The following is a 14,136-nucleotide window of genomic DNA, read 5'->3' as shown; positions in this document are numbered from 1 at the left end:
AGCCAGGTATCCTTGGAAGCAGATCCTCCAGCATCACTCAGAGCCAGGACCCGGCCTCACCCAGCCTCACCCAGGAGCCAGCACCAGCGTGCAGCCAGGTATCCTTGGAAGCAGATCATCCAGCATCACTCAGAGCCAGCACCCAGCCTCACCCAGGAACCAGCACCAGCGTGCAGTCAGGTATCCTTGGAAGCAGATTCTCAAGCCTCACTCAGATGACTACGCCCCCAGCCACACCTGACCAAACCTCAGGAGAAACCTGAGCCAGAGTGGCCAGCCTGACCATCCCAATCCTGACCCACAGAATCCCAGAGAGATGACAGGCGTTTACTGTTTGTTTTTAAGCCACTGCACAGCCATGTTCGGTGATTTGTTTCATAGCAATAGGTAATGAAGTGACCTTGGACAGAGCTGTGTCTATCCCATCATTGAAGAACCCAGATCACACAAAGTGCAGGAGTAAGTGGAGCTGAGAGGACGAAGGCATGCAGCAGCAACCACCCCGCTCAGAGTTTGCTGTGAGCAGAACAAGCAACGGCAGACATCTGTGGGCATCTCCAGGATTTTACCCCATCAGCTGTCCCCTCCCATCAGCCCTTTAAAGACTTCTTCCTCTGTGACTACCAGCGTGGCCAAGGGACTCCTAGCTGATGTTTCTTTGAGATCAGAAATTTGGGAAGACATTTATACACTAACATCATACCATTATTTAACATAGCAAAAATAGCCTAAATGTTTAAGAACAAGAGAGAGGTAAAATGAATTATTTTTCTTCCATATGATACTATATTAAATGGTTATTAGTGCAGTTTTTGGAACTTTTTTTTGAGATGAAGTTTCACTCTGTCACTCAGGTTGGAGTGCAGTGGTGCCATCTCAGCTCACTGTAATCTCCGCCTCCCAGGTTCAAGCGATTCTCCTGCCACAGCCTCCCGAGTAGCTGGGATTACAGGCGTGCGCCGCCGCACCTGGCTGATGTTTGTATTTTTAGTACAGATGGCATTTCTCAATGTTGGCCAGGCTGGCCTTGAACTCCTGACATCAGATGATCTGTCTGCCTTGGCCTCCCAAAGTGCTGGGATTAGAGGTGTGAGCCACTGTGCCCAGCCTGGAGCATACTTACAGTGATTTGGGGATATTCTCATGTTGTAATACTAAGTAAAAAAATTAGAGAAAAAGAGAGAATTATACCAGTTGTACAATGCTATGTGGCCATTCCCTTAAAACGTATATCATTGATTAAAAATCACAGAGCCCTTTACTAAAATTTTAGCAAACACATTTTTATTCACTTTACAAATGATTACCATCTGGCTGAAACTGATTAATGTCTCTCATAGCTCTAGCTTTATATTTTTCTTTCCTGTCATTTGTGCATTTATTTCTTTGGGAAAAAATATCGCCAAGACATACAAATCAAATTGCATTTCATTAAAAGTTCAACAAAAAGTATGAAATCTAAGGACTATCCTTAGAAAATTCAAGGCATATACGTACTGTTGGATCATAGCACATTGTCATTCATTCATTCATTCATTCAATAATTGCTTATTTAACAAATATTTCTTGGCCAGGCCTGGTGGCGCATGCCTGTAAACCCAGCACTTTGGGAGGCTGAGGTGGGTGGATCACCTAAGGTCAAGAATTTGAGACCAGCCTGGACAACATGGTGAAACTCTGTCTCTACTAAAAATACAAAAATTAGCCAGGCATGGTGGTGAGTGCCTGTAATCCCAGCTGTTCGGGAGGTTGAGGCAGGAGGATCGCTTGAACCTGGGAGGTGGAGGTTGTGGTGAGCCGAGATCCTGCCATTTTACTCCAGCCTGGGCAACGAGAGCAAAACTCCGTCTCAAAACAAACAAACAAACAAACAAAAACAAATATTTCTCAAATACTACTTAGGTTGTTGCCAGGTGTGGGGACATAAAGATGGATGAGACACTGTGCTTGCTCTCAATGAGCTGATGGCCAAGGACAAATGAGTAAATTAGCACATTCAGAATCGCTTGGGAAGGATTGTGCTCAGAGTGAGCCCAGGGCACTTAGGAAGCTCATGGCAGGGCCCCCCAGACAATCTAGAGGCGTGGCCACTGTCCCCCTCGTTCAGTTTAATCATCTGTTTAAAGAGCATGTCTCTACCCTTTCCTGTGATTCTTAGTAATGACCTTTGGCCTGGGAAATGCAATTCTAATCCAGTGACCTTCTAGTTAATACCTGCTAACTCTGCTAATTTATTGTTGATTTTCTAGAGGAGTAAAGGAAACCAAGGTTTTCATCAGACCCTGAAAGCTGTTTGCCTGAAAAATGGCATCTATGCCTCCAGGACTCTGGCGAGAATTGATCTAAACGAAGCTCTCACTCAGCCCATCTACGACCAGATCGACCCTGTTTTTGCAAGCATTTTTAGGTAAAGAATCTTTCGTCTTGCCCCTTCAGGAACAGACATCAGAAGAACGTTGAGCCAGAGTCTTTAAGAATTTAGAATTTGTATCTGGAAGTATAAAGAGTAGCTTGTAACTAGAGGAGGAAAGCTTAGTCTTTGGCAAAACGCAAAAGCCTCCTTGGTCTGGTTTACTTAAAAATTTCCCATGATGACCCGGACACAGATTGAGATGCTGCCTTCAGACTAATATTATGATTCCCATTATTTTTCAGATATCTCACACATGCAGCTGGGGATACATTTTCTTAGGGATCTGAGCCGAGGACAGGCTATTTTGATTGGAGAGAATGGAATTAATCAAACATACATGGTCCTTAGAACTTTCTTTCTTTCCTTTTTAAAACAATGAGACAGGGTCTTGCTCTGTTGCCCAGACTGGAGTGCAATGGCACAATCCTAGCTCACTGCAGCCTCGAACTCCTGGGTTCAGACAAGCCTCCCACCTCAGCCTCCTGAGTAGCTGGGACCACAGGCATATGCCATTCTGCCTGGCTAACTTTTAACAGATAGATTTTTTTTTTTTTTTTGTAGAGATAGGGTCTTGCTATGTTGACCAGGCTAGTCTTGAAATCCTGGCCTTAAGTGATCATCCCCCCTTGGCCTCCCAAAGTGCTGGGATTACTGGCATGAGCTACCACATCCCACCTCAGAGCGTTCCCTGAATGCACTGAAGACACTGTGTCTGTTTCTGACACTGCCTGTTCACATACATGACATGGGTGTGGGGAGTATACCTCCTTGGTGAGCCCTCCTTCCCTCCTTCCTTGACCTCTAATTCTTTACTCCATTGATAGAAATAGAATCTCCCAGTCCCCAGTACAGCTGCCCATCCCCAGTCCCTGTCCTTCCTGCTGGCATTTCACATGGTTGCCAACTGGTGGCTGCTTGAACCATTCTCCAGCCTTTGCTTGTGTCTTACTCAGAGCCCCCATCCCTGCCCCACCTTTCTTTTTTTATTCTTTTGTTTTTGAGATGGAATCTTCTGTCACCGAGGCTGGAGTACAGTGGCGCAATCTCCGCTCACTGCAACCTCCACCTCCCAGGTCAAGCTATTCTCCTACCTCAGCCTCCTGAGTAGCTGGGATTACAGGTGCCTGCCACCATACCAGGCTAATTTTTGTATTTTTAGTAGAAACGGGGTTTTACCATGCTGGCCAGGATGGTTTCGAACTCCTAACCTCATGATCCGACCGCCTCAGTCTCCCAAAGTGCTGGGATTACAGGTGTGAACCACTGCGCCTGGCCTTGCCCCACCTTTCTTTAAGCATGTCTTGGTTTATGTCATTCCACCGATTGTACCCCCACTTTGTTTACAATTCTGTGGGCTAAACTTCAAATTCTTTAGAATGCATTCAAGACCTTCCATCTGCCTCCAGCTTCCCTTTCCAACCTCTGCCTACGCCCCAGCCTGGTAGCAGCCCTCTGCTGTAGCCCGCCCAGCAGGTGGCAAAGAGAGAGTAGCTACATGTCCCGGGCACCAGTGCTAAGTACTTGGCATGCATTAGCTCATCAGATGTTCCCAGTAACTCTAAGCAGTGGCTTCTGTCTTTTTACATCTGAGCAAACTGAGGTTCAGAAAATTGTGGAACTTTCCCAGTGGCGCCCAACTCGTGAGCCACGAGCTGGGATTTAAAGCTTGTACTCTCTCCTCTGCAGCCTCTCACTTCCTATTTCTGGGATATTCTGAAACCACTGTGCTTCCCACGTTGTCCCATGGGGAATAACTTCTTTCCGCCTCCTCAGATCTTACCCAACTTTTAGGTATAAGAGTTCAAGTTCCACCCTTTCAAGTGGACACACGTTGACCGTGGAAAGACTGTGAGTTCTCCAGTTAAAGCAGTATTCCAAGGCTGGCTCTGCCTCTTACTAACTCTCTGACTTTGGACACGTCAGCAATTCTCTCTGAATCTCAGTTTTCTCGCCTGTTAAATGGACATTATCTCACGAACTTCATAGGTTTTTATGTCAAAGGCCTGGCACAGCACGGTGTCTGGCACGTTGTAGGGATTTGATAATTGTTGGATCTCATCCTCCTTCTCTTAAATGAACAGAAGGACACAGCTAGTTTCATGTTTGTTTCAGTCTCACAGCAGCCACCATTCTCGTAAGCTTCTTTGTCACTTTCTTCTGTAGGACGGGGAAGCCCACTGGTTTGGCTCTGATGCCTCACCTTGATGCTTTTAAGTACTCCCTGCAGGAGAAAATGATGGAAATTGGGATACGAAGTGGCTGGAAATATGATAGCTACAAAAAAAATTTCCTGATCCAGGAGGTAAGTTCCTTACATAGTGAGGAGAGGAGTGAGGTTGGGCGTGGCTTTCTTCCCAGGCTGGTTTTGTAGGTTGCCAGTGAGTTACTGCCTGTTCCCTGGAGTGTCGGGGTCTGGGAGGGCCTCTAGGAGGTGCTGTGAAATACAGAGCACAGTGGGATATGGGGAGAGCAGTGGGCCTAAGATTGCCTGGAGGAGGTAGGAGACCTTTGCTCCACTGTGAAGCCACCAAGAGCGCGCACCAAGGTTGTAAAGTTTGCTCAGTTTCCAGGAAGAATCTTTAAAGAAGCTTTAGTTGTATGAAACTTTGCATCAGCTGGAAACGTGTTCGTTAACCTACCGTTTTCACCAGTGTTACAAAGTAGCATCCAATGCAGTGAAGCTTAAAGAAGTCATTTTTTTGTTGTTGAATTTTAGGTCAGTTTCTAGTTTTGAGGCCTCAAGACTCTTGTCTGTGACTCACTTTCTTCCAGTGCCAGCCTAAATTACATGGCGGTGCTAGGGAAAGAGCTTGTATCTCCTCTGGCCCCCAGAGAGGGACCATTCCAGGACCTTGCCTGTGCCTGAGTTCAACTCAGGAAATACTTATGAAGTAGTTTGTAGGTGCCAGGCACCAGGGGAAGCGCTTGGGTTATAGAGATACTTAGAACAAAGCTCCTGCCTGTGAGTAGCTCTCAGCCTAGTTGTGGAGATGACAGGCAAACAGCCAGGTATCGTAGGAGGAGGGAATGGTGGCCAGGCACTGGCACACCTGACCTGCTTCCGTTGAAGGAATTGCCACCAATGACCTCTGTTGCTCTGTCTTCCTAGATAAGTGCCATCCTCGGGGGCCTGGAGGACCACATCCTCAGAAGGAAGAGGAGGATCTATGAGTCCCTCACCGCCTCTATCCAGAGTGACCTGAAGCTCTGTTATGAAGGTGCGGGCCGCAGGGAGCAGCATTCCTGCCTGTTCTGGGACTTTCTGTCAGCGCCTTTCGCATCCTTTTGTGCGGCTCAAACCCCTTGTCTCCTTGCACCCTAAGTCTTTTTTTTTTTTTTTTTTTAATTTGAGATGAAGTCTCACTCTGTCTCCCAGGCTGGATTTCAGTGGCACGATCTCGGCTCACTCACTGCAACCTCGACCTCCCGTGTCCAAGCGATTCTCCTGCCTCAGCCTCCCGAGTAGCTGAGGTTACAGGCGTGCACCACCACGCCTGTCTCATTTTTTGTATTTTTAGTAGAGATGGGGTTTCACCATACTGGCCAGGCTGGTCTCGAACTCCTGACCTTGTGATCCACCCACCTTGGCCTCCCAAAGTGCTGGGATTACAGAAGTGAGCCACTGTGCCCAGCTGGCAACCTAAGTCTTTGCAGTACTCTCAGTCTGCACATTGCAACCACATGACTGCAGGTGTGGGGACCCTTCTCTGTGTTTTCCAGCTCTTCCTGTACACCCTTGGTCCAGGCACCCTGCTTTTTATCCTGCAACATCCCAGCTGCTTTAGCTGTAGAATGCAGTGTCCAGCTCTTATTCTTGTTTCCAAGTATTCGCAAATACTTGGACTCGCCTGTGAACCCACTTTCAGACTCTTCCTGTTTTGGTGGCTCCATTGTTTGAGGGGTAGGGAGTGATTTTGCAAGCTTCAGCCTGATTCAGTCATTAGGTTTTCTGAATGCTGGTTATTATCTAAATATTGAAAATGTTATTTTTATATAAATGTGTGTGTGTGTGTGTGTGTATACTTTGTTGTTGTTGTTTGTTTGTTTACTTGGCTTGCTTATTTTTCTTTCTAATGCTAAAGATTTCTTTCTTTATTTTTTCTTCTTTTTCCTTTTTTTTTTTTTTTTTTTGAGATGGCGTCTCCCTCGCTCTGTCGCCCAGGCTGGAGTGCAGTGGCAGCAGTCTCAGCTCACTACAACCTCCGCCTCCCGAGTTCAAGTGATTTTCATGCCTCAGCCTCCCAAGTAGCGGAGATTATGGGTGTGTGTGCCACGCCTAGCTCATTTTTGTATTTTTAGTAGAGACAGGGTTTCACCATGTTGGTCAGGCTGGTCTCAAACTCCTGACCTCAGGTCATCTGCCTGCCTCAGCCTCCCAAAGTGCTGGGATTACATGTGTGAGCCACTGTGCCTGGCCATGATGCCAAAGGCTTCTAAGCAGGTCCTAGTCATGGTGTGACTGTGGCTATCATTTTTGCCAGAGGCAGCTCAGATCACGGGGAAAAAAGCATGTGAGAGGATGAAAGATGTCATCAGAAGAGGAGTGGAACGGCAGGTGGCCGAGGGCATGTTTGAAAGGGCCCAGGAAAGGATGCAGCACCAGTTTCAGCAGCTGAAGGTACTCTACGCCCACAGCCCGGATCCCAGACCCCGGGGGGCCCTGAGGGAGGAGGGGAAGTGGTTGCAGAAGGTGGAAGACATAGTAGGTATTTGGACCCACATGGGACAGACACTTCCTGGGGCTTCGACTTGAGAGCTGCAGCTCTGCCAGCACTCCCCTGCGCCCCTCCTCTCTCCTAAGTCACCAGTGGCACCGCAACTGTGGTAGCTAGACATGTGCTCAGCTTTTATAGACTTTGGCTTGTTTAATCCCCAGCAAGTCTGTGGGACAGGTACTAGCATTGTTCCCATTTTATAGAGAAGAAAATTCCAGCAGCGAGAGGTGTGTCAACCAGCCACACAGCCAGGGAGATGCACGGCCAGGATTCAGGACCAGGGAGCCTGGCTCCAGCAGGTCCAGCAGCAGCATGATCTCAAAACAGATTGTTTAAAGAGGGAAATGTCTTGTCTACGCAAAATCCCAATAAGTAGATAGCAATACCGTACTGAAGGCCAGTGACGGTACCTAGCACACATTCAGCTTTAGTTTTACCTACCCCAGAAGACAGTTTCTGACGGTTTCCTTGGACCTAAATGCTTCTGTCAAGCCTGCTAGGACCACCTTGCCTCTGCTCTGGGCCTCATGGCTTGCCACCCTTTTTCCCCCAAATAGTAGACATCCTTGGAGTCCGTGCCACTGTGGCTCCCTCCCTGGCCATCTGAGGCTCCACATTTTCTGCCTCAACCCAGGCTGGCTGATCCTGTCTCCAGGCCCTCAGGGAAGCTGGCCCATTGCTATCTCAGTCCACCTCTGAACTAGCCTTCTCGAATCATCTCCAACCTGTTTCTGCCCAGTTGTCTCTCCTCTACCAGGACTGCAGCTTTGGAAAATATCTTTCTTTACAATTCAAAGCATGTCTTTCCCCTTGGAGAAGGCTAAGAGGCATCTTGTTACCAGCAGCAGTTCAGTTTCAATCCTTTCACATGTTATCACAGTCTACAAATTCATGGGCAAGAAATTGGCTGAACTCCACATAGCCGGTTCCTGTTTCCCCACTGAATACATAGATACTGGATCTTAAGACTCCCAGGAAACAATGTAACTAAAAAAAATGTGTATGTACAGATGTATCTTCAATTACAGAAACGTAGGAAGTTAAAACTGGGCGAGATCACAGAGTGTTCCCATTCTGTGATCTTTTTTGTTTCGTTTTGTTTTAAGAATGCCAGTTGGCTGGGCGTTGTGGCTCACGCCTGTAATCCCAGCACTTTGGGAGGCTGAGGCGGGTGGATCACAAGGTCAGGAGATTGAGACCATCCTGGCCAACATGGTGAAATCTCGTCTCTACTAAAAATACGAAAATTAACCGGGCGTAGTGGCACGTGCCTATAATCCCAGCTACTCAGGAGGCTGAGGCAGGAGAATCGCTTGAACTAGGGAGCCAGAGGTTGCAGTGAGCTGAGATCACGCCATGGCACTCCAGCTGGGTGACAGAGCAAGATTCAGACTCCATCTCAAAAAAAAAAAAAAAAAAGAATGCCAGTTAACTTTTAATTGTTATTGTTTAAAATACTTTAGTTCTACACAACAGATGAAATTTATTTTTATATGTAATGTCTGAAGATTTACTGTTTTTTAAAAAATGACCTCTTTGCAATAGTCCTATAAGTTAAATAATAGAATACCATTTCGTTGACTATACGGATTAGTCTCTGATATATTGATCTGTAATGTGGCTTGCTGCTCACTCTAGAGTGAGGTGACTGCCTCTCCTGGTTTAAGAGCTGTGAATCTCTCATTCCCTGATCTTAGAGATGAGGAGGTGGAAACCTAGAGGCCTTGAGTTACAAGTTCCAGGCCCACTGCTAGAGCTGAGACGCTGGAATCTAGAATGTTAGCAAAAAAGCCCAGGAGATCCAGCTTCCCAACTAGACTCTGCCAGACTAGAGGAAGGAGCCTGACATTTTTTCAAAGGGAGGCAAGAAACGGAAAAGGGAAGAAAGGGGTTTTAGTTGATAAAAGAACTAGGAGTAGCAAGAAGACACCTCTCAGGCAGTTGGGAAGAATCAGATGTGCACCGTAAGGTGAGTGGCACAGAGCAGGTGTCCAGCAAACATTTCCCCAGTGAGCAGACGCATAGAGGAGAGGACAGTGGGAGAGTGGCCAGCTCATTCCCTTTTTTTCCATCTCTGCGATTGCCCTTCTTCTCCCCGCCATGCCTCCGGGCTTCCCCATTAGCTCCTGATTTGATCAGCTGACACCAGAGCTTCCGTCCCGCACGAGTCTGTAGGCGGTGAGGGTGATGCTGTCCAGGTGGTGGGAACCCACAGAAACGTTGTCTTGCTGCTTCCTGGGCCTTTCGGTGTCCTCAAAAGTCTGTACCTTCTGTGGCTGGGAGACTGTGTGGGGTTCCTTTGATAAGATCCACTTTCCCTTGGGCCGCACCGTCCTAACAGAATGAATGTTCTTGTCATGTAGGCTGGGATCGTGGAGAAAGTGAAGGGCAGTATCGCCACCATGCTGGCCCTCGCCTCGTCCCAGGGGGATGGCCTCTACAAGGAGCTTGCAGGTAAATACGCCAAAGCTTTGCATGCAGGCAGATTTTGCAGACGGCCCTGGCCGTGGTGGCTTCTTCCTGAATTTAAAGGTATTAAGTCAGGAAGAATGACCAGGGCAAGGAGTGGAGATGATGATGATGATGATGATGATGATGATGATGATGATGATGAAATGACAGCCTCAGCCTTTGCTGAGCGCCCAAATGAGAGCAAACATTATACTCGGCTTGTGCTCATGGTCTCACTGAATTCTCACATTAGTTCCCCGGGATAGATGTTATTGCTCCATTTTGCAGATGCAGAAATAGAGACTCACATTAGGAAATGTGCCAAAGGCCCCGTAGCTGGAAAGCCGCTAATTTAAATCCACAGCTCTGCCCTGCTTACTCCATAAAGCCTGTCTTTGAAGTTGATGCCTCCTTATGAAAAACTTCATTGTCTGGCGATGGTGGAGAAAGGCTTTTCTTAAGCCACCTGGGGCCTGGGGATGCAGCACCCGCTGTGGACCTTGGGGTAGGCAGCTGTGTCCCTTTCAGTCCGTGGGCTCCACCAGGCCCCCGGTATAAACTGGAGAGTGTAAACTGGTACAAAAAGCAATTGGGTAATGTCTCGCCAGATTTAAAATGCACATGCCATTTGGCGCAGCCATCCTACTTCTAAGGTTTTACCCTGCAGATATTCTTATATGCGGGGAGAATGGCATATGGGCACCGTTGTTCAGAGTAGCATTGTTTCTGACGTCAAAAATTGGGGCAACTCAAATGTCTGTAAGTAAAGCACTGTGTAAATTAAATTAGAGACACAACCAGTGGAAGGCTAAGCAACTGTTAGGAAAATAAAGCAGCTTTATAAGTAATGGTATGAAATGATCTCCAAAATATATTACAAAGTGAGTAAATGTGTATGACATGTTGCCATTTGTCAGACGGGAAAGAAGGAAATACATACTTATATGTTTGTATGTGCATAAAAATCTCCGTGGGATACACAGAACACTGGTAGTACTGGTTGCCTCTAAGGAGGGAAACTGGAAGGCTGGGGGAAGGGGAGGAAACTTGCTCTGCCCCCTGTATATTTTGTGTCTTTTATATATGTATAATTTTTTGAGACGGAGTTTGGCTCTTGTTGCCCAGACCAGTGTGCAATGGTGGGATCTCGGCTCACCACAACCTCTGCCTCCTGGGTTCAAGCAATTCCCCTGCCTCAGCCTCCCCGAGTAGCTGGGATTACAGGCATGTGCCACCACACCTGGCTAATTTGGTATTTTTAGTAGAGAAAGGGTTTCTCTATGTTAGTCAGGCTGATCTCGAACTCCTAACCTCGGGTGATCTGCCCATCTCGGCCTCCCAAAGTGCTGGGATTACAGGCGTGAGCCGCTGCACCCGGCCATGCCTTTTATACCGAATTCCACATCTATAGTTGCCGGCTGAAATGAATAGATCTGATGGTGCTGAGTTTGCCAGGGTGAACGTAGGCAGAGCTATTCCCAAAGTCAAAGCCACAATTGCTGCTTCTGAACATCGTTCTGTACTTCTCCATCTCTCTGGGAATCTTTCTGCCCCATTTATGGCTGGTTAGATGGACCTCTGACCTGCTCCTGACAAACTCCAGAGGAAGAGATTCAATACCCTCACACTATAATGTATTGGATTCTCATGACCTTCTTTCAAGCCTTTATAGGAATCTAAGTTTTGAGATGATGTCATTCCAGTGTGCGTCTTTAAAGAACTCCCACTTGCCAGAGCTCTTGAGCAGGTCTCAGACAGATTGTGTTCCCCAGTTTGATGTCAATTGCGCCTGCTGTAATTTAAGCCTATTTCCTTCTCTTCACCATCGACAACGAATGTACGTCCTGTCAGGGTGGCTGCGGCAGGTGCCCAGGTCATAAAGAAATCTAAAAGGCAGTCCCTGTTGACAGGGCCTTACCTGGTTGGTAAGACAAGTTGTGTAAGAATGTGCATTTTGAGACTTGGGAGTTTGCATTCACTCAGCAAGCGATTCTGTCACCTCCTGGGTGCTGAGGACCCAGTGGTGACCAAAACAGGCAAGAGTCCCTGCCTTCACGGAGCTCGCAGCCCAGTGGGAGGAAGGCAGGCAGTAAGCAAACTAATAAGTGAAATATGTGGCAGGGAAGCGAAGCAGAGTCACGGGAGAAGGGATGCTGGGGTAGGGGACAGGTTGGTCAAGGAAGGTCTCCCTGGGAATGGCACACTTAAGCAAGGCCCTGAGGGAGGGCACCCACTCACACTTCAGATCGTCATTCTTGAAGTTCAGGAGACAGTGGTTATTCAGGGCTGGGACATGGGAAGCTTCACTGAAGCTGGGTCCTAGGGGAAGCCTTCAAGTTTAGGCTGATTTCACAGGCAGCAGAGAGAAGGGATGCCTTCCAGATATGAGACAGGACAAAAAGACTCAGGGTCCTAACTCCCCTCCTGTTCATGAGTCCCATCCCTGGCCAGGCTCAGGGCCAGTTAGCCTGAGTCACCCTGTGGGGCACAGAAAGCCAAGGGGGTTTGGAAAGGCATTTGGCGCTCAGTCTGAAGGGTCCCATCAAAGGGGACCACATTAGGCAGCATCCTCCAGATAAACAGAACCAGTAGCATGTGTGGATAGACAGAGGAAGAGATTTATTTTAAGAAATTGGCTCACACGATGGTGGAGGCTTGGTCAGCCCACAGGCTGATGCAGGGAGGCCAGCAGGATGGAGACTCCAGAAAGAGTGGCAGTTGGAGTCCAGAGAACATCCCTGCAGAACCAGGCAGAGCTGACGTTGTAGACGAAGGCCCCAGGCTGTCACTGGAGAATCCCCTCCTGCTTGAGGGAGGCCAGCCTTTGGCTCCATGCATGCCTTCAGCTGGCTGGTTGATGTCCATCCACACTGGAGAGGGCCATCTGCTTTACTTGAGGTCCACTGAGTTAAATGTCAATCTCATCTAAAAACACCCTCCCAGAGGCATCCAGACTCTCGTTTAACCCAGTGACCTAGACAAGTTGACACATAAAACTAACCATTGTGAGAACATGATTTGATTGCAGATCGTGGGATGAAACGTGAGATGCCAAAGAGAGAACATTCACTGAGAATGGATCGTTCCGGGAGGATAGGGATGGGTGGGAAAGGAGGGGGAGCCGCCTGGAGAGGACTTAGGGGAGGTGTTATTGTGCAATGTGCTTTGTATATTACATGCCTGTGAAGGCTTAATACAGACCTAGTGACTTCTCAGTTTTTCTTATGGGTAGGTTTGTGTTTCTTTTGAGGGTGACCCCATGCTGAGACAGCGTTCTGGTAAGAGGAGGAATACCTGCTTTGATGTCTGATCTGTAAGCACCACTCCAGATCTCATATTCTGGGACAAGTGACAGGATTGTTGGGGGATTTGCTTTCTGGAGACGTTTCTACAAAGGACGTCAAGTCCTGACATGCACTTTCTGCTCTCCTGTAGATGTCGGGAGTGAATACAAGGAGATGGAGAAGCTGCACAGAAGCCTGAGGGAGGCCGCGGAGAATGCCCGGCTGAGGAAAGGCATGCAAGAGTTCCTCCTAAGGGCATCCCCCCGCAAGGCTGGCCCCCCCAGGATGTCACTGTAACTCCCAGGGCTTAGTCCCAATGGATGAAAGATCAGCCCAGAGCCAGACAATCAGAATTACTTTTTTGGTTCTTTTTTTTTTTTTTTTTTGAGATGGAGTCTCACTCTGTTACCCAGGCTGAAGTGCAATGGCGTGATCTTGGCTCACTGCAACCTCCGCCTCCCAGGTTCAAGCAATTCTCCTGTCTCAGCCTCCCGAGTAGCTGGGATTACAGGTGTGCGCCACCACACCAGCTAATTTTTTGTATTTTTAGTAGAAACAGGATTTCACCATGTTTGCCAGGGTAGTCTTGAACTCCTGACCTCAAGCAATCTGCCCACCTCTGCCTCCCAAAGTGCTGGGATTACAGGCATGAGCCACTGTGCCTGGCCATACTTTTTTGTTCACAAGAGACAGGGTCTACCTCTGTGGCCTAGGCTGGAGTGCAGTGGCACCATCATAGCTCACTGCAGCCTTGAACTACTGGGCTCAAGTGATCCTCCAGCCTCAGCCTCCAGAGTAGCTGGGACTACAGGTACAGGCCACCACACCTGGGTAATTTTTTTTTTGAGACGGAGTTTCACTCTTGTTACCCAGGCTGGAGTGCAATGGTGTGATCTTGGCTCACCGCCACCTCCGCCTCCCGGGTTCAGGCAATTCTCCTGCCCCAGCCTCCTGAGTAGCTGGGATTACAGGCACACGCCACCATGCCCAGCTAATTTTTTGTATTTTTAGTAGAGACGGGGTTTCACCATGTTGACCAGGATGGTCTCGATCTCTTGACCTCGTGATCCACCCGCCTCGGCCTCCCAAAGTGCTGGGATTACAGGCTTGAGCCACCGCGCCCGGCCCTGGGTAATTTTTTAATTGTTCGTGGAGATGGCGTCTTGCTCTGTTGCCCACACTGGTCTCAAACTCCTGGCCCCAAGTGATCCTCCCACCTCAGTCTCTCAAAGCCCTGGAATTGTAGGCATAAGGCATCGTGCCTGGCTCAGAA

The 14,136-nt window shown here is 48.1% G+C and overlaps 1 protein-coding gene across 1 annotated transcript; it reads left to right on the top strand.

Moving 5' to 3' along the window:
• The first annotated feature begins 1,839 nt into the window (after window positions 1–1,839).
• On the top strand, window positions 1,840–13,287 carry LOC116546444 (nuclear GTPase SLIP-GC-like). Its single transcript, XM_032272705.1, has 6 exons — window positions 1,840–2,407; window positions 4,577–4,715; window positions 5,523–5,631; window positions 6,895–7,031; window positions 9,492–9,582; window positions 13,015–13,287. The coding sequence occupies exons 2-6, from the start codon at window positions 4,605–4,607 to the stop codon at window positions 13,158–13,160; spliced, it is 594 nt and encodes a 197-aa protein (XP_032128596.1). The 5' UTR covers window positions 1,840–2,407; window positions 4,577–4,604; the 3' UTR covers window positions 13,161–13,287.
• Window positions 13,288–14,136: the final 849 nt, after the last annotated feature.

This window comes from Sapajus apella, unplaced genomic scaffold, assembly GCF_009761245.1.
Source record: "Sapajus apella isolate SASKATOON/1434 unplaced genomic scaffold, GSC_monkey_1.0 scaffold907, whole genome shotgun sequence".
In the NCBI taxonomy this organism is placed as follows: Eukaryota; Metazoa; Chordata; class Mammalia; order Primates; family Cebidae; genus Sapajus; species Sapajus apella.
This window is presented reverse-complemented; position numbering and strand designations above follow the sequence as displayed.